The sequence below is a fragment of the Rosa chinensis genome, chromosome 6 (genome assembly GCF_002994745.2).
Source record: "Rosa chinensis cultivar Old Blush chromosome 6, RchiOBHm-V2, whole genome shotgun sequence".
NCBI classification, from domain to species: Eukaryota; Viridiplantae; Streptophyta; class Magnoliopsida; order Rosales; family Rosaceae; genus Rosa; species Rosa chinensis.
In genome coordinates this window covers 13,568,213-13,586,154 of record NC_037093.1, presented here as the reverse complement: position 1 = coordinate 13,586,154, position 17,942 = coordinate 13,568,213, and the positions used below count along the sequence as shown (strand labels likewise).

The 17,942-nt window shown below is 39.3% G+C and overlaps 3 protein-coding genes and 1 long non-coding RNA gene across 8 annotated transcripts; all 4 read left to right on the top strand.

Moving 5' to 3' along the window:
• The first annotated feature begins 1,722 nt into the window (after positions 1-1,722).
• On the top strand, positions 1,723-5,143 carry LOC112172950. Its single transcript, XM_024310469.2, has 7 exons — positions 1,723-2,063; positions 2,238-2,295; positions 2,582-2,662; positions 2,805-2,840; positions 2,988-3,227; positions 3,343-3,484; positions 4,072-5,143. The coding sequence occupies exons 1-7, from the start codon at positions 1,873-1,875 to the stop codon at positions 4,563-4,565; spliced, it is 1,242 nt and encodes a 413-aa protein (XP_024166237.1). The 5' UTR covers positions 1,723-1,872; the 3' UTR covers positions 4,566-5,143.
• A 414-nt stretch (positions 5,144-5,557) lies between these two features.
• Positions 5,558-8,349, top strand: LOC112174067 (B3 domain-containing protein Os06g0194400). Of its 5 annotated transcripts, none has more exons than XM_040509374.1 (8): positions 5,558-5,865; positions 5,986-6,072; positions 6,187-6,273; positions 6,753-6,784; positions 6,885-7,050; positions 7,140-7,349; positions 7,545-7,641; positions 7,757-8,349. In XM_040509374.1, the coding sequence occupies exons 1-8, from the start codon at positions 5,713-5,715 to the stop codon at positions 7,795-7,797; spliced, it is 873 nt and encodes a 290-aa protein (XP_040365308.1). In that variant the 5' UTR covers positions 5,558-5,712; the 3' UTR covers positions 7,798-8,349. The 5 variants fall into 5 exon arrangements, with proteins under 5 accessions (XP_040365308.1, XP_040365307.1, XP_040365306.1 ...); XM_040509373.1 differs by having other exon boundaries at positions 5,560-5,865; positions 6,181-6,273; positions 7,757-8,348; XM_040509372.1 differs by having other exon boundaries at positions 5,560-5,865; positions 5,983-6,072; positions 6,181-6,273; positions 7,757-8,348.
• Positions 8,350-9,564: 1,215 nt separating this feature from the next.
• Positions 9,565-10,955, top strand: LOC121050257. Its single transcript, XR_005802493.1, has 3 exons — positions 9,565-9,827; positions 10,166-10,200; positions 10,660-10,955. It is a non-coding gene; the product is annotated as an uncharacterized LOC121050257 (long non-coding RNA).
• A 510-nt stretch (positions 10,956-11,465) lies between these two features.
• Positions 11,466-13,576, top strand: LOC112173821 (B3 domain-containing protein At5g42700). The gene is made up of 7 exons (XM_024311502.2): positions 11,466-11,693; positions 11,780-11,872; positions 12,177-12,208; positions 12,302-12,449; positions 12,551-12,757; positions 12,962-13,043; positions 13,160-13,576. The coding sequence occupies exons 1-7, from the start codon at positions 11,577-11,579 to the stop codon at positions 13,348-13,350; spliced, it is 870 nt and encodes a 289-aa protein (XP_024167270.1). The 5' UTR covers positions 11,466-11,576; the 3' UTR covers positions 13,351-13,576.
• The last annotated feature ends 4,366 nt before the right edge of the window (positions 13,577-17,942 follow it).

Sequence of the window (17,942 nt, the reverse complement as noted above, 5' to 3'; positions counted from 1 at the left end):
TGCTAAATGATATATATAATTTTTGTTTGCCACATACTAATACCAAGCAAGCAGGGGCGGATCCAGGATTCCACCTTCGGTGGGGCTTGGATTTCTTAACAAAGTGAAGGAAAAAAAATAATAGAGAATCTCGACGGTGCGAGAGAATTTTATTAATTGAAAAAATAATACACCTAGTCAGAGGGGACATAATGAGCCTTACCGTCTAATGCATATACAAAATTAAAGAACAAACTCAATAATAAAATAAACGTGCAATGCAATATAATACAAGAGCATAAACTAACTAAATCTAATTCTACGAGTACATGAAGCTTCAAACTCTTTAATCACCTCATCATTGTCAATAGATTCAGCATACTCTTTCTCAATGTGAAGGACCATACAATCACCAAGAAACTCATCTTCCATTTTGTTTCTGAGTTTATTTTTAACAATGTTCATTGCCACATAAATAACATTTATATCGGCCATTATGCCACATATATCACATAGAGAACACTTCTATCGGCAATATCACAATATATATATATATATATATATATATATATATATATATATATATCTCATCAAGACATCATCAATTCAACTCAGGTATTCAACATTCAGCATTTCAACAACTAGAATTCTAGATAAACTGAAAAAGAAATAACTTACAATTTCAATTTTCATTGAGGTGAATCAGGTGATCCGTGGTCGTCTGGTCGAGAACTCCAGATTAACCGAAGCAAAATAGCAAATCAAGGCATTAGGCATCATTGCATCAAGCAATGAAAGTAGCTCCAATCTAGGCATCATTCATACACACAATTTCATTACTCTGGGGAATTCAATTTCAATTTCAAATGGGTGATTGATTCAATCCAATTACGAAGAAGAAGATAAGAAGAGACGATCAGACGAAGAAGAGGAAGAGGAGGACAAGAAGACGGAGAGGGACTGAGGGAGACTGGGAGTGAGAGATACCTGAACTCCTGAATCCTGAAGCTCGGAGACGAGAGAAAGGCGGGGATGGAAAGAGTCACTCGAAACGGCGGGTTGCTGTGTTTCAGTTTAGGGAATTAGGGATCCAAGCCTCCAACCCCGACTTCGGTGGGGCCTGAGATGAAAGATAAAACATAAAAAAAAAAAATTATAAACCTATAAACCTAAGTTTTTTTTTTAGGCCCAAAATGCTCGGTGGGGCTTGAGCCCAACCGAAACCCAGCTGGATCCGCCCCTATAAGCAAGTATTCTGGTGGTCGGGGCTTTCATTCCCATCTGTGTTGGGATGGGTTTGAGTCTCCCCAACCTCAAAGTTGGGGGTTTATTTTGGATTTTCATTATTTTAAAATTGATTTACTGTATCAAAATATATGAAGTATCGTTTTTACCCCTTAAAATTTAACGGAGTTGACTGCTTTACTGTTGATAGGTACATAAATTGGGTCGGGCTTAAATCGTCAGATACTATTTTGAGGTTTTTCAAAATACAGGTATGAAAATTAATAGTCTGAAAAAGTACAGACACTGTTTGGACGATTTTCCTAAAAAACAATTAACAACTAAAATTATTCCATAAGAAAAGAAAGGAAGGAAGAAATTAAAGACATAATCCGACGTGGCAGAATTGATCCTATCCGAATAATCCTAAAATGCGCAGGGGTGCGTATTGATCCAAGAGGTGGGTCACCACCTCCATCCACATGACCATGACTCTGACCGTGACAGCATGACCAGCTAAGCTAAGCCCAGCCACCACCACCAGCTCCTATCATCATTCCCATCTTCTTCTTCTCACCACTCCCTCTCCCAACCACCATTCCCCCAATCCTCTAAACCCTAGATTTCCCAATTCCCCCAAAAATTCAAACTCCCAACAGCCTGAGAGCCATGTCTGCCGGTGCTGCTTCTGATCGCGGCGGCGGGATCTACTGGGGTCAAAAGGAGGTCTCCGATTCCAAAGGCATCGCCGTCATCTTCGCCTGGGTTTCGATTCCCGAGCGACACTTGAAGAGCTACGTCAATTTGTATGCGTCTCTGGGTTGGAACTCCCTCGTCTGCCATGCCCATTTTCTCCACGCGTAAGTCCCTCTCTCTCTTCCTACATTTTCCTCAGCATGCATAAGCTCTTTAACTTTTTTTTTTTTTTTTACTGGAATCGGTAGAGAATTTGGTCTGTGCTTCTGACTGTTGAGATTGGGTTGGTGTTTGTGTTTTTGCTGATTTTTTTAGCTGGTTTGATGAACTGTGTGCAGATTCTATCCCGAAAGGGCGATGTCGTCGGCATTTGATATCCTGAATGAGCTTGTGGAGGTCAGCTTTCTCACTAGTTTTTCATTTTTTTCAATGTTTCTTAGGGTTTGATGGATATTATACTAGCGTATGGACCTCTGAATTGATTACTGTTTGAATAGTAGTTACTATGTTTACGGTATTTCCAATGTTGAATAAAACCCGAATTAAGCATGGTGTGGAATTTTATTCCATATGAGCTTTAATTTGCTTTAGACCTGGGATAAGTTAGGCAGTGGTATTAATTTGGTCAAGTTTATTCTGCGGGATATATTTTTCATACTCCATCTTGTTTTGGGTTTTCCAGGAGCTAAGGATTAAGCCGTGTCCCGTTGTTTTTGTGGGTCTTTCTGCTGGTACTAAAGCTTGTATGTACAAAGTTTTTCAGGTAAGTTTCGTGAGTAATATAAATGCTAATGTATTTGGTACTGATAATTAATTTCAGCATGTCCTTAGGAGTCTTAACTGGTCTTCGCTGAGTTTATTACAGTGGTGGTAATGTGTAATGACTCTAGCATATGTAAATGCAGATTATTGAAGGAATTTGCGAAGGCCAGCTGTATCCGGTATGCTTTCTTTTGCAGTCTCAGTTAACACTACTGTGTTGTGTTCGTGTTGATGATGGTTATTTATTCCATCAGAAGTTATATTCTAGAAACTCTATCCTGATTAATCTTTTTCAACCCTGATTAATCTTTTTCAACTTTGTAAAGGGTGAATACCGATTGGTGAGGAAATGTATTACCGGACACATCTATGATTCCGGCCCGGTTGATTTTACAACTGACCTTGGTACACACTATGCTCTACACCCAACCATTCTAAAGGTGCCTGGTTCATCAAAATTGGTTTCGTGGGTTGCTAAAGGCATTGCTTCTGGTCTGGATGCTCTTTATCTTACTCGATTTGAATCCCAGTGGGCCGAGTATTGGCAGGCTCTGTATTCTTCAGTTGTAAGTTCTTATTAGCCATTACCCTACACCTGTTCGTTGGTTGTTTATCTTTTTCCTTTTTTTTGATTGTTTCTCTCAGTTATGTAACGATTTCGTATTATTATTTTTTCTATAGAATTTGGGTGCTCCATTTCTCATTTTGTGCTCTGATAAAGACGATCTCGCTCCCTATCATGTTGTCTGCACTTTCAGTCAACGTTTACAAGAGTTTGGAGGTGATGTCAAGCTTGTGAAATTGAACGGTTCCCCTCACCTAGGTTTGTCTCAAAACCTCTTCTTTCTAGTCTTGTCAAGTGTGCACTACCAAAATCTAGTGCTCCTTCAACATACTTTCTAAATACAAGTGTGTGGTATGTCAGTGCTTGTTTTTGTTTCATCAAACTTATGGTGTGTTAAGCTTTATTTCTATCTTCATGGAGATGGGCAACGGTCTTGAATGATATTAAAAAAAAAAAATCTTCTTGACAGAGAACAAACAAAATCAATGACAAGTGATAGGCTGTGGTACAGCTGTTACTTAGTGGTTTTGTGCCATTAATCGTGTGATCTGCTTATGCCAAGCTGTGGCACTTAACATAAACTTGGCATTGCCCCTTGGAATCAACACTAATATAAGATATACATAAACCCAGATATAGTTGTTAGAAAGGGTAGCTACACAAATGACAGAAATTATTGGTGTGCTTTGTCTTCCTAGAATACGGGGAAAACTAGGAAACATTTCATCCTACTCATATTTAAATTGCGCATGGGCTGTTATGTTTTAACTCTTGGAATCTTAGTTGACCTCTATGTTCAGTGATACATAAAGTAATATTATTCTTTTCTTATCTTTTTATTTCAGGTCATTATAAGAATTATCCAATACAATATAGGTCTTCTGTTACTCATTTTCTTGGGAAGGCAGCTTTGATTTTTTCTCAAAGAATTCAGAAGCTTGAATGGGAAATGACTAGCATGGAAGGCATGCATGATGAGATATCTGAACTAATCTGTGATCTCCAGAAAGCAGCCGTTAACTCTAATGAGAGCCTCAGAAGAGTTGCAGTTGAGCCAAGCGATCACTTCTTCTTGCCAAGTTCAGCGGAGAATCAAAATGGTACAGACTCTGGGTCATTACAAGATGAACAGAAAGAAAGATCACTCTGTCTGTCTAATCCTCCAAGCCTTAGTGCACATAGTGTACTTGGCAAAGTATTGTTTGATGTTTGTGTCCCTAAGAACGTTGATGGTTGGGATATCAAATTCTGTGGGTCTTTGAATGGGCAGCCATTTGCTTCTGCTCGTAGGAATTCACCTCCTCGTGGTATCAAAGGTCTCCGTCGCTCGAGATTATGATATCTCTTTGAGGTTAGCCTTGTAGGGAACTCTGCTAAAGGTGGCATGGTGCTCAAGATCAATAGGATAGGATGATGCACAGAGGATCACTGGTAGCAACTTGAGTATTGGAGGTGAGGTCTGCCTTTTCTGACGTAATACACAGTATTCGGATTAGCTGCATGCTCAACTAGGTATTCCTCCAGCATAGATAACTAGGCACATGTATATATGACAATGGATCAGGTGCAGGCGTCACCCTCGCTTCAGATCCAGCCCGTGTATGTAATACGATACTTATATGTTTAAGACAGATTTTGTCTATCTTGAGCCACCAAATGATCAAAATGTATAGTTGATCTTGATGGTGGATGAGGTTTCATGTGTATCCCTTAGCACTGGGACGAGAAGTTGGTTCCTTAAGATAATAGGCTGTAGAAAAATATGTTTTCCTTAACGCTTGACGATGGCATCAGTAATATTGACACTGGCAGATGTTTACAGTTTACTTATGACCATATTATATGTACCTTGTAAGAGGAGAAATATCAGGTTTTTCTAACCTCCGCCCTAGGATGAACAAATTTTTTTTATCTGTATGATCGTTGTTTCTTTTTTCCTAGTTGAATGGAAAGAATAATGGTGAACATATTCAATCTCATAACGAGTAATCCCTTTTGACGACATCATTTTTTCTGCAGTATCATTGTACATTCTTTTTATCTCCAATAATCTTCACCTAGTTAGTAATTGACTAATAAAATTATGTTGTAATCATCGGTAGATATAAATTTAATTGTGAAAATAAAATAACTAAACTTAAAAAAAATTATTTTCACCATTAAATTTACATTCAATGATACTGAATTTCTTGATCAATTATCGATCAGGTGAACACCATAGTTTCGAACCTTCGACATCATATTACTTTTGTTTAACCTGATACAAGTCATTTTTGGTTGCTGGTTTAACCCTTCATGTTTTTACCTTTGCGTTTCTCTCTAGTAGGGGCACAATGGAAACTTTGCCCCAGACAATTTTATGAAAAAAAATCTTGCTCGACAAGTAATAGTTCTGTTACGTTCACAAACTGACAGAATGGAAAAGGTAAAAGTGACGTGGCACTAGCAGCAGAGATCTTCGTCTGAAAAAGACGGCCCAAAGCTTCATGCTCCAACACAAAATGAATGACAGGGAGGAGGAAATGTCCGAGGATTTCCGAGAAGAAAAACAGGAGGAGGAGAAGGACAGGATGGACATTTCCCCGCTCTCTGTCACCAGACAACAATTTGACAATTTGACCCTCCATTCAACATTCTCGGTCTCTGCCCCTCTCTCTGTTCTTGTTCTGCATTCCATGAATTTGCATATGAGGTTGCGAATGTGTTTTTTTTTTTTTTTTTTTGAATATTTTTAGTTTCTTCAACGGCAGGTACAGCAGAGGAAGCGCTCTAAGATCCGGACAAGTCGATTTAGTCCAACCCAAATTGTCAAATTCCAAAATTTGACCCTTGATTCTCCAAACTCGGTCTCTCTCTCTCTCTCTCTCTCTCTCTCTCTCTCTCTCTCTCTATTCTGGGTTTGATGGGTTTGCAAATAAGCTAGGTTGTGAATGCATGTATTTGTTCAATGGCAGGAACAGAGGCAGCCATTGGCGGAAGCTAACAAATATGGGTTCAAAACTCCCAAAGGGAAAAGACATTTGAGTCCAGACCTTAACACCAAGCGAGTGAGTGGCGCATCTTTTCATTGACACTAGTTTAGATTGGTTGGTTCTTCTAAATGTCACTATGATTATTGACAAATAACCAATCCGTTTTTTGTTTTTGTATTTTTTTTTGTCTTCGATTTTGTTTCTGCTTGGTTGGCAATGTTATAAATGCCTGTGAAATCTGTATATATCTGGGTTTGTCCTATTGTACCTTTGGGTTCTTCAACGATCAATGGGAAAACCATACGTCGTTTCGAGTCGAGAACAGGCCGTGGTTCTATTGTCTTGTTCCTGTCTGACAAAATTACCCAATGAATTGTTATTTTCATATCAATACCTTTGTACCCCTGATTCTTGTAGAACTCTTATACTTTACTAGTGCACTGTGTATGTATTCTGCTGCGTGCCATTACTGATATCTAAATTGTTTGAATGATCTTCATGTTAATATTGTTTTTCAAGACTTGATACGGAGAAATTCTATGATTTTTGAACAGGAAGTTTCTAGTGATCCTCAGAGGCATGGAGGGTAAGTATATATACTTATCCAAATGGTTTTTCAATCAGGTTCAGTTCACTATTGCTAGAAGTATCTAGCTAATGTTTTGATCTCTTTATTGGCTGACCAGCTGCAAACGGAGTCGAACCAACCCGTCCATGTCCTGGCATTTTGGCCATCCTGAAGAGTCTCCTGTCAAAAGCCAAGTTAGAGAAATCCCAGAGAATCTAGAAGCCGAATGTCCCTTCTTTATGAAGTCCATGATACGATCAAATATTTCCGTTTGCTTTATGTTGGTAAGTCAGTCCAAGTAAAACCATTTATCAAGTTTAGATTACCTGGACAAATATGAATGCAGTTGTAAACTAAATTTTTCTATCGACAGACACTGCCTAGGAGATTCTGCAACTTGCATTTACCTTTGCATGGTACAGCAACAATAACATTGGAAGATAAAGAAGGGAAAGAATATGAAACAAAATTTCTTGCGGACAAAAGGACGCTGAGTGGTGGATGGAAAGGATTTTGTCAGGCAAAAGACTTGCGTCTTGATGATGTTCTAGTTTTCCAGTTGGTTAGCCCTTTGAAGTTCAAGGTATGCCACTGTTGCTAGGGGCATAAATTTTGTTAAGATTTGCACTACTATTGCTTGGTTAGTTCTTAGTGTCCTCAGATTTGTTGAGCATATTAAATTCTATATTGTATATCCACTTAAGTTGGACTTTTTACTTATTATGAACAGCTTATTCTTCTGCCTTTGATATATTGCTGTGTCTACACACTGTTGCAGGTGTACAGATTGAGACCAGAATATGATCCAAGTGAAGATGATGTAGATGCAGCTTTTGTCCTCTTGAAAATGAGTACCTCTGAACAAACACTGTCTGGTGCTCTCTCTCTCTCTCTCTCTCTCTCTCTCTATTCTGTGCTTTAAAGCTATTCATTCGTTTAGACGTCATTGCCTGCAAACCTGACATGGTAACTTGATGAATCATTATGCAGAGGAAAACCCTCCAATGCAGAGGAAAACCCTGCAAACCTGACAAGCTCATCATTTGTAGATGATGATGAGTCTGAGGATCAGATTACAGAGATAAGGAATTTGGCTCCAATCATGGTGGTGGATTTAATCCGGCCAGGACAAGCTGCTGATTTTGAAGATGTTAGAAGTTATGAGAATTTCGCCAGTACGTGAATGATGAGAAGGTGTATAGGTTTAGGAGATGACCCATAGAATTGAGAAACGGTACACATACAAAAACGTGCACAAGACCCCTTACGCTTTTGAGGATCTTAATTACTTGCCAAGATGAATCCTGAATGTTGATATATAGGAACTCCACAAACTTCAGCTGATGGTAATATGCATATACAGGCATACAGCTAGGAGCACTATGCATTGTTAACTGCTCTGCTTATTTCAAGTCTCATGAATCTTTGCCATTTACCCGGGTTCCCATTTCTGCTAGAGATGAGTCTAAGTAAGCTCAGTGAAGATGGGTTACATTAATATATCCTCATTCTGAAAGGAACATTTCTAAATGGGTATAAGGTCTTACAAAGCAGAGTGAAACTCACGCTCCATGTTCATGATTTGTCTTTTAGACCATTATATAATTGGATGTAGATTCAATGGTTGAGATTAAAACACTTAAAATAATATTATTTAATGTAAATCATTGAATTTAAATCCAATTATAAGTAACTATGAAATTCATAATCACCGGTGACCATGTGAACATTTTCTAGGGCTGGGCATTTAAGCCCGAAAACCCGCAAACCCGGACCGGCCCGTCAAAACCCGGCCCGTACGGGTCGGGCTCAATTATTTTTTTTGTCGAAACGGTTCGGGCCGGGCCTTGACTTTCAAACAAACGGTTCGGGCCGGGCCTTGTGTTTGAAAATAGAAAAAGCCCGTCAGGCCCGTATTAGACATCAAAAGACAGATGGCCATATATTATTGGTACTAATATAGAGAGTAAAATCCTTATCATAGGATTGAACACATAAGATTCTACTCTTCTCTCAAAAACCTAAACGTAATCTTCATCTTCCATTTCTAATTTTCTACCCGATCTGAACACACAAGAGGCGCCTCCATCTACAAAGTCGAAACTGAGCTCATTCTCCTCCGCCATAGCTGTGAGGCCGAGACACCAAACGAGCTCCGATCGAGACGCCGCCTAGGTCGAGACACCGATCCTTCTCTTTCTCTCTTCACTGCACCTGCACGACGCTGCCGACGCCTCCTTCTTTCTCCCTCATAGATCGACGCACCGAGTGAGACAGCTCCCGAGACGGCGCCCAGCTCTGTCCCTCTCTCTCTCTCTCTCTCTCTCTCTCTCTCTTCACTTCACCTGCACGAAGCCTCCTCTCTCCCTCTCGGATCGAGACGCCGCCCAGGACTGCTCTATCCTTCTCTCTTTCTCTCTTCACTTCATCTGCCAACTCGAAGCCAGAGAATAGGAGATCGTTGTTCTTCAGGTCTGCCACTCGTTTTAGCTTCATGGGTTCCTTAGTTTATTGATAAATTTGATCTCTTTTTGTGCTTATTTGGTTTGTAGCTAAACTGGGATTTGAGTTTTTGTTGAGTTCATTGCTTTTTGTATTTTGCAAAAAAGGCTGCTTGTCGAGCTAAAAAATCAAAGATGGCTGCTGGTATTTGATTTATTGCCTACTGCATTAATTTTTGCTTGCTTGCTGCATATTGCTATTTTATTTGCTACCTGCAGTTTCTGAAATGAATGAGTAAAGTTGATTATGTTGAGTTGCAGTTATTGGTATTTGTTTATATATTAAGAGATCTGGTATTTTTGTATATTGACTTGTTGATAATCTTGAATATTGGTATTGAAGTAGCACTTAGGAGTTAGGACAGTGAGAGTCTCAGGAGTTTGAATCTCATCAACCCAAACTTTTGCCTCCAACAATCATTACGTGCAGTCCCCATCGCTCGCTACCTCACGCCCACCATCTACCACCCCCGCCATCAGTCTTAGCATCCTCAGCAGCTCAATCAGGCATTGCATCTTCTCGTAAAGTATCCTGTACTAGTGACATCTAAATTCATGAGGTAACTGAGGCTATTTTACAAACGTACAAGATGCATCGCCAATTAAAATTGCAACCAAAAAGTTATTGTGGTTTACTATCCATCAAACTAACTAATCAACTAAAGTTTACTCTTATTTTCATGCATGACTTCTGTGATAGTAGTATTGTTATCTTTATATCACACATACACAGAACCATTCAGGGCAGATTCTGATGGAATGGTATTACTATTTTCATGAGTCTGACTTGCAGACATCAGCTTTCGATCAACCTATATTTATATATACATGTATACATATTTCCTCCCAAGGAGAGACATAATACTTATTCTGAAAATTTTTCACTATTGTTTCACAGGTATGGTTTTAGCAAAGAAGTTGTTGAGTGCCCAGGTATACATGTTTGTATTTCTAAAAAAAATTGGAAAATAAAAATAAAAATATCACGTTACATTTATGGAATGGACATAGAGATTGATTTTCTACTATTAAATTTGATTTTAAATGTTGATATTGCATGATTGTACAATTGCGAAGGTGATGGTTCTACACATGATGCCAGTAGGCATTAATCATGCTCCTGAAAATATCTTCTCAAATTATGTTATGTGTACTGCTTGAGTTTGCCTTCTTACAGCTTTTTACACCCTTAAAATTCTCATAAGCTTGCTGCTGCAGCAGAATGGGACTAGTCTAACCAAATAGATGTCAAAAGTCCTAAACCATTTAAATGACTCTTGGAACTATAAGGATTCTGTAAAGTCTGTACTTCATAAGCTAGGAAGTTGATCTACCCAGCAGAGTTTTATTGTTACTATTGAAATGATCTCACTGTTGTTTTTCATTTGACAGATTACTGGCCATCGAGCATTCGGGTTTGTGGCTTTTGGTTTCTGCCTAATGATGGATGGCTATTGTAGGGAAAACTGTGGAAGCCAATTGATGATGGCTGCATTGCTGCTGGATAGGAGACTGAAAAAAATGGCTTGCTAAATAGCTGCATCTGAATTAGGACTTTAGGACTTTATATTTCATTGGATATTTGTATTTGAATTTGGACACTTTGAATTCGAATTTGCAGCTTGAACTTTGTATCTTGATATTGTGTTTTGATTCAAATCTTCAACAGCTTGAAATTTGCAACTATATATGAATGAAATCTGGATATATATATATATATAGGCATAAGCAAATGGTCAAATACAGGTTTTTGGGCCCGAAAGCCCGCAAGCCCGGCCCGAAATGAAACGGGCCGGTTCCGGGCCGGTCCCTGTTTTTGTTAAAACGGGCCGGGTCCGGGCCCAATGAAAAACGGGCCGGGTCCGGGCCCAGTGAAATTATAGTTGGGCCCGGCCCGTGCCCAGCCCTAACATTTTCGCATATAAGTCATAAGTGACACTTTTAACAATCTGAAACCTTGCTTTCTACAAATCCAAAATTGATCGCGCCGGTCTATAAGTCCGGCGATGCACCGATACATTTCAGCCACCCGGGCTTACCCAACGAGTATGGCCAGGAAGAGTATAATATTCGGTAATCCAGTAATTCCTTTTTTAACCTTTAATTCAAAAAATTAAATATTTAAATTTAGTGAAGCGGCGGTAGGGGCATAACTGATAATTCCGACCGAGAAAGACACGTCCTTTAATAATTACAGATTCAGAGCAGCTTCTTTGACATTAGCCGCTGCTCTCTCCAGTGCATGTTCACAACAGCTAGGTGGTGACGTGGCAGAGCTCCTCAGGGCTCTCTGTGTGTCTCAGGAATTCATGAATCTGGAGGAGAATTTCTTCCAGTATTTCCAGGAAGACGAAGGGCACACCACCTTCCCCGAGCTCCCTGTCCCTACTACTTCAACTCCATTTGACGATTTCACCCTTCATCCGGTATCTCTCTCTGATTCATTTGATGGAGTTGGTGATAAGGTTGTGGGTGTGTTGGTTGAATATAGCTTTGGTTGTTGAATTGGCAGGTGGAGCAGCGCAGAGAGACATTGGAGGAGACCACCCAAAATGGGTTCAGGCCTTGGAAGTGGAAAAGTCCCTTGAGTCCAATTCCCAAGAGAGTGAGTGAGAACCCTTTTCCGTACTAATTAACAATGCTTGTTCTAATCCTCACTGTGATTCTTGGAGCTTAGAGAACCAATCTGCTCTGCTCTGCTCTCTGCTTTTGGTTTTTCTAGTTTGTTTTTCCTGCTCGTTAGTTGGTTTTTTTTACATGTTTGATAAAATGACCCAATGAACTTGTTGTTTGCCACTGATGCATTTCATGATTCATATGCCAGTAGTTTTTAGGTGGTGTTGATGTTTATATTGTTTCGAATTAACAGGACAATAGTTGACTGGGTAAATTTGATGTTGTTTGAACAGAAAAATGCTGGGGATCCTCTGAGGAATGGAGGGTAGGTAAATTTTCTAAAATGTTCTGAAAGTTAGCTTCAGTACGTTAATGGGTGAAGTATCTAATGTTGATCTCTTGTTGATTGATTGACTAGCTATAAGCGTAAGATCACCAAGTCCAACTATCATGAAAAGTCTTCTGTCAGAAACCAACTGCAACATATCCTGGCAAATCTAGGACCTGAATGTCCCTTCTTTTTGAAGTCTATGATACATTGTAATGTTGTCCATGGCTTTAGTGTGGTAAGTCTAAAACCATGTCCCAAGTTTAGAAGTACTGCACGTGCCCTGCACGAATATTATGTAGGTAGTCATGCTGATAGACTTGGTTGTTCTGTTAACAGACATTGCCGAAGCAATTCTGCTATTTGTATCTGCCATTCCATGATACAACTATAACCTTGGAAGATGAAAGAGGAGAAGAATATAGAACAATATTTCTTGGGGACAAGAGGAGACTGAGCGGTGGATGGAGAGGGTTTTGTGTTGCAAAGAAATTAGTTCTTGGCGACCTCTTAGTTTTCCATTTGGTCAGTCCTTTGAAGTTTAAGGTATGCTTCTATTGTTGCTTCGGCATAATTTTCTGTATTGTTGACAATAACTGCTATTGATTCTTGGTACCCCTCCAATTTGATGCGACTTTGTCCACATTAATTGGAATTTCTTGCTTGGATGAAGAGCTTGTTCTTTGGCCTTCGCATCTGCATTTTGACTCTTGTAGTGTAGTACACATTTATATATACACAATATTGCAGGTGTACAAAGTGGAACCTGATAGTCTAACTGAAGTAGATGCAGCTTTTATCCTCTTGAAATTGAGTCTCTCCACACTATTTGGTACTCTCTATTTATAGTCTACCATTAATCTTTCAGAAACTAAGAGGGAAGGATCTCTAAAGTTCCTCATCTCTCTGTTCGCTTCATGCAAACCTAAAATGTTAACTTGGTGAAAGATGATGCAGAAGAGTACCATCGAATGCCTCCTCCAAAAGATGCTTGCCAAGACAATATTCAAACGACAAGTCTGACAATAGATGCTATTCTGGAGCGTGTAGATGAAGATCACTCTGAGGATTACAATGACCATCGTTTTGGCTCCAATCTACTATTTCATCCAGGACTTGTTACTCTTGAAGATGTTTGAAGTAATTGTGAATGTCACCAGCATTTTGATGATGATGATGAGATTAGAGCACGACCCACATAATACACACACACACAAACATACTCTTTGAGGAGTTTAATTCCTGGGTAGTTAGATACTTAGGAACTCCAATACTCCATATACGGTTGTAATTTTGGGTATAATAGTTGAATCCTTCAATTCTCCACAGCGTATTTGTTTCAATATAGCTGTAATTATCTCAGCACATATGGTAATCTGGTTGCATCCGTTAAATAATTCAAATAGTTCACGCGTACTCTACTATTCCAGCCATAATCTCTGACCTAATTTTGGAAATGAAGCTCCTAAAACTACATTTGAAGACGCAGGAGCTCATAATCCAAGTTCAAAGTCTCGCAATACTTCTTGCATTTATCAGTAGGGTTTGGCAAAGAGACTGAAAACCCGGAAAATTAGTCTGAATCGATCGTTTCAGTGCGGGTTTTCTTTTAATTTTTTATTTCGGTCCGGTTCGTCTCGATCCCGAGTCTGTTATATATATATATATTCCGTAACCTGAAAAAACCAATATATAATTCTATTGATTTTTTTTTGTTACAATAAATGAATAATATTGGGACTACGGAAAATTATTACTTTAAAATATAGATAAATGAATATTTATTACTTTAGAGAGAGTTCTTTGTTATTCCTAGTTGAATTATATATATATATATATTTTTTCGGTCTGACTAGTTGAATTATATAAAATAGTATAATTTGATTATGTTGTGTATCGAAGATAATCAATATCCAGATGACAATGATGATATACCAAATATTTTAGACATTTCAAGCATTGATAACTTTGAATAACAATTTTTTTTCTCTCTCTCCCTGGCCTAACCCTTGCCGCTTCCCTGGTTTGTTCTCGCTCGACTGCGTCGCAGCACTAACGCGGGGCTCTAGCCTCGCCAGCGTGCGTCGGGTGTGGCCGGACGGGAGGCTGTTAAACATGGTGATACTGGTGGTCGGACAATAGAGTGGAGAGTTTTCTTTTTGTCATGCTTTCACCTAAAGGCAGTGGATGCACGGGTTGTGGGGGCGAGGCAGGCGGTGGAGACAGATGTTGTGGCGGCGTTCCTCGCCCGATTTAGATGGCGGGTTTGTGATTGGATCCGATTTGGATGGTGGGTCTGTGATTGGATCCGATCGGATCCCATTACAAATCCATTGAAGGCTGGTTATGGCGTGAAGTTGGACCTTGCTATAGGGTGTTCGACGATGGTGTTGGCGTTGATTTTCATTCTGGAGGGCGACGGAGGTTCTGGGGAGGACGACGGAGGGACAAGCTCTCATCTTGTTTCGAGGTTTAGGCTCCCCAGTCTTGGGATTGTGGTGGTGGGGATACGCACACCCCAATCATAGAGAGGTTGGTAATGTCTAACCAACTTAGAGCAACTCTAACAGCTTCTCCATATTTAGATTTTTCTCTATTTTAGGGAAAAATGAGTCTTTTTTGCTCTAACAGATTCCATATAACTATCCCCATTTTAGGGATAGTGAGGAAAGAGAAAACCAAATTCCCTAAACTTACAGCAATCTCTAAAATTTTAAGGAAGAATTATGGAGATTTTAGAAATTGCTATAAAATAGGGAATCTATTGGAGTTGGAGAAGAAAAAGTGCTTAAAGTTTTGACTTTTGCTTCCCTATAATACATAAATTATAGGGAATCTGTTAGAGTTGCTCTCATAAGCCTCATTTGCCGAAAATTTGAAAATGGAGAAGATAATAATGATATCAGATAGTTTTTCTCCAATAACGGAAGCTTAGATCCTTATCATTTTTTTGTTGTTGAATTCAAATAGATTCCCATTAGATGAAAGGCCAGAATGAAACATACATACGATCTCTATAGGGTTTCATGTTACCATTCACCATTACACACTAATACTCATTTATTTCAAAGAGCTTGCAAACTAATCTAATTATGTTTACACAAAATAAGTTTGAATAATTTTCTTTTGACACATGCAATTGTGGTGCACCATGAAATCCATTACTTGGTGTAAAAATAAACATCATAGCATATAAGCTTGCAAAAATCAACAATTAAAAAACAACTTTCTCCTTGCCCTTACCAGTAGGGCTAGCTAGGAGTTGTTGATGGATAGGTCAGCCTCAAGAGAATTCAGCTTCCTTGGAAATTTTCGCTTTTGTAGGGTTCTTGTTTCTAGCCCCCAAAGGATGCTCTCTTTTCTTCATTGCCACCATGGGCGGAGGGAGTTCAGGACGAGTGGGGGCCACTGCCCCCATTGAGATTATGACACTTGACTCACAATTATACATTTGCTCCGATCAGCCAACCATATTAACAACATATATGTATATATTGTGTTCCCACAATGGCACAATGGTTGGACTGACATGTTTAGATCCATAAATCAGAATTCCCATAATGGCTGGACTTATATGTTTAGGCCCATAAATCACAATTCCCATAAACCAACTAACAAAACTAGGGCTGGGCACGGGCCGGTTACTGACTGATACAGAGCCCGGTACCGAAAATATTATCCGGGACGGGACGGGATTACGGTTTTTCAAGGTTGGTACCGAAGGTACCGAAACCGACCGGGATCGGGTCGGGCCCGGGCCCAATTCGGGATACCCGATTCCTTTTTCTTTTTTGTTTTTCCCCACTTTTCTGTTTTTCCCCACACAGATGATCACATTATCTGATTCAGACTGTGGATCTGAATGAACTAATTCAGTAATAATCCACTCAACAATACTATAAACAAGTGGAAACTGGAACAAGACCACCCCACATCATAGATACAGAATCTACTGCAACCAAAATATGTCATATCGAACGATTAAGCCGAAATCACATTATGCAGAAACAAGTGGTCAATTACAAACAAGTAAAAACATGGATTTTCTATAGTACCTTGAGCAGTGTATCCACGCTCACAACGATCCCTGAGAAAAGGAAAGTCTTGCGAACCAAATATACCATTCTAATACCAGAAAGAATCATCATTTTGCTTGATCTCAACCAAGTCCAGAACTCAAACCACAAGATTTGCATCAACGTAGCACAGAATTCAAGTGGCAATTCCAATATAAAACATCACAATTCACAAATCTGAGGCCGTAACAACAATTTAAAGATCCGTCTGATAAAATAAAGAGAGACCCGTAGCTTGTAATAGATCCAAAGGAGCGAAATTATGAGAAGAATTCAGTAACTCCTGAAGAAATTGGAAACCCTTGCGAAAGAGGACGAGATACTCAACCCCAGATCTTCAACCCTCCCTCTACACCTTCGATTATCCTCGATTTCAAATTCAAAATCAAATCGATTTCATATGGCACAGATCGAACAGATTAGCGAGTACTAAGCCTCCTTGATTGTTGATGATGACGAAAAAAGCCACGATTCCGGGTCGAACTGCTCCAAATCGAGCTCCTCCTCGGTTGTTTCGGATTTGTTCGAAAGTAAGGTCGAGGGTGGTGCTTGAAGCCTTGAATCCTCACAATAAAGTAAGGATTGGGGATCGGGCTTGCTGTGTGAAGGGAAATTGGAAAGAAATTGGGGATCGGGGATTTAGATGAAGAACAGAAGAAGTATTGGAGAGTGGAGAGTGGAGAGTAGAGAAGAGAGTGGAGATCGATCGATGTCTTTGGAAGTTTGGAGAGTGGAGACTGGACTAGAAGAATTGGGGATCGATCGGCTTAGGGCCTTAGGCCGTTTAGTTTAGGTCAAATTGTTTTGATCAAGTGTGGTCATTCCTTTGTGTTCCCACAAACTACCCAATCAAAACCAACCAAGTAATATAAAAAATTAAAGATTTAATTTAATTAATTTTACCGGGACGGGACGGGATCAATCAGTTTCGACTAAGCTAGTACCGGTACCGGGCCCGTTTCCACGGGACGGGCCCAAATAGTAAATTTCAGAATTTGGTCCCGGCCCGTACCGACTGATTTCGGGACGGTTTCGGAACGGTACCGGGACTTCGGTTTTGGATGCCCAGCCCTAAACAAAACAAGAGAAAAGGGAGCATGCATGAAGCTTCTTGTGCACCCCATTCAGCATATATAGTCAAAACTCAACTATCAAAGCACTCAAAGTCAACAACCAACTGATTTGCTGTGATGACTTTGTTTCTCAAATCCCAGATATCAATATCTCTTTTTTGATCCCTCCAGCATCTATGATAATGAAATTCATATGGAATTTTAGTTATCTATTGACTATTGTCTGATTGTGACTCGGCCACTCAGGTTGATTAATTTGTTTGTTTGTTTTTACTGCTTTTCTTCTCCTTTGTTCTTGTATATTTCCTATTGAGAACACTCAGAACAGTGTGAATTGAATTCATGATTTTGTTCTACTGGTAGGATTATGATGCTCTATCATGTATTCATGTTAATAGTATAATTTGATTGCTCTGTTTTTGTGTTGAAAGATTTTATTGCCATTGTTTTTATCTCTTTTCTTTTTGCATGCCTGGAAGTGTGGAACTCTATAAGCAGATACTAATATTTTTGATAGATTACATATGATCTAGCTTGTTTACCATATTGATCGTTTCTTAGCTTTCAAACAATTTTACTTAC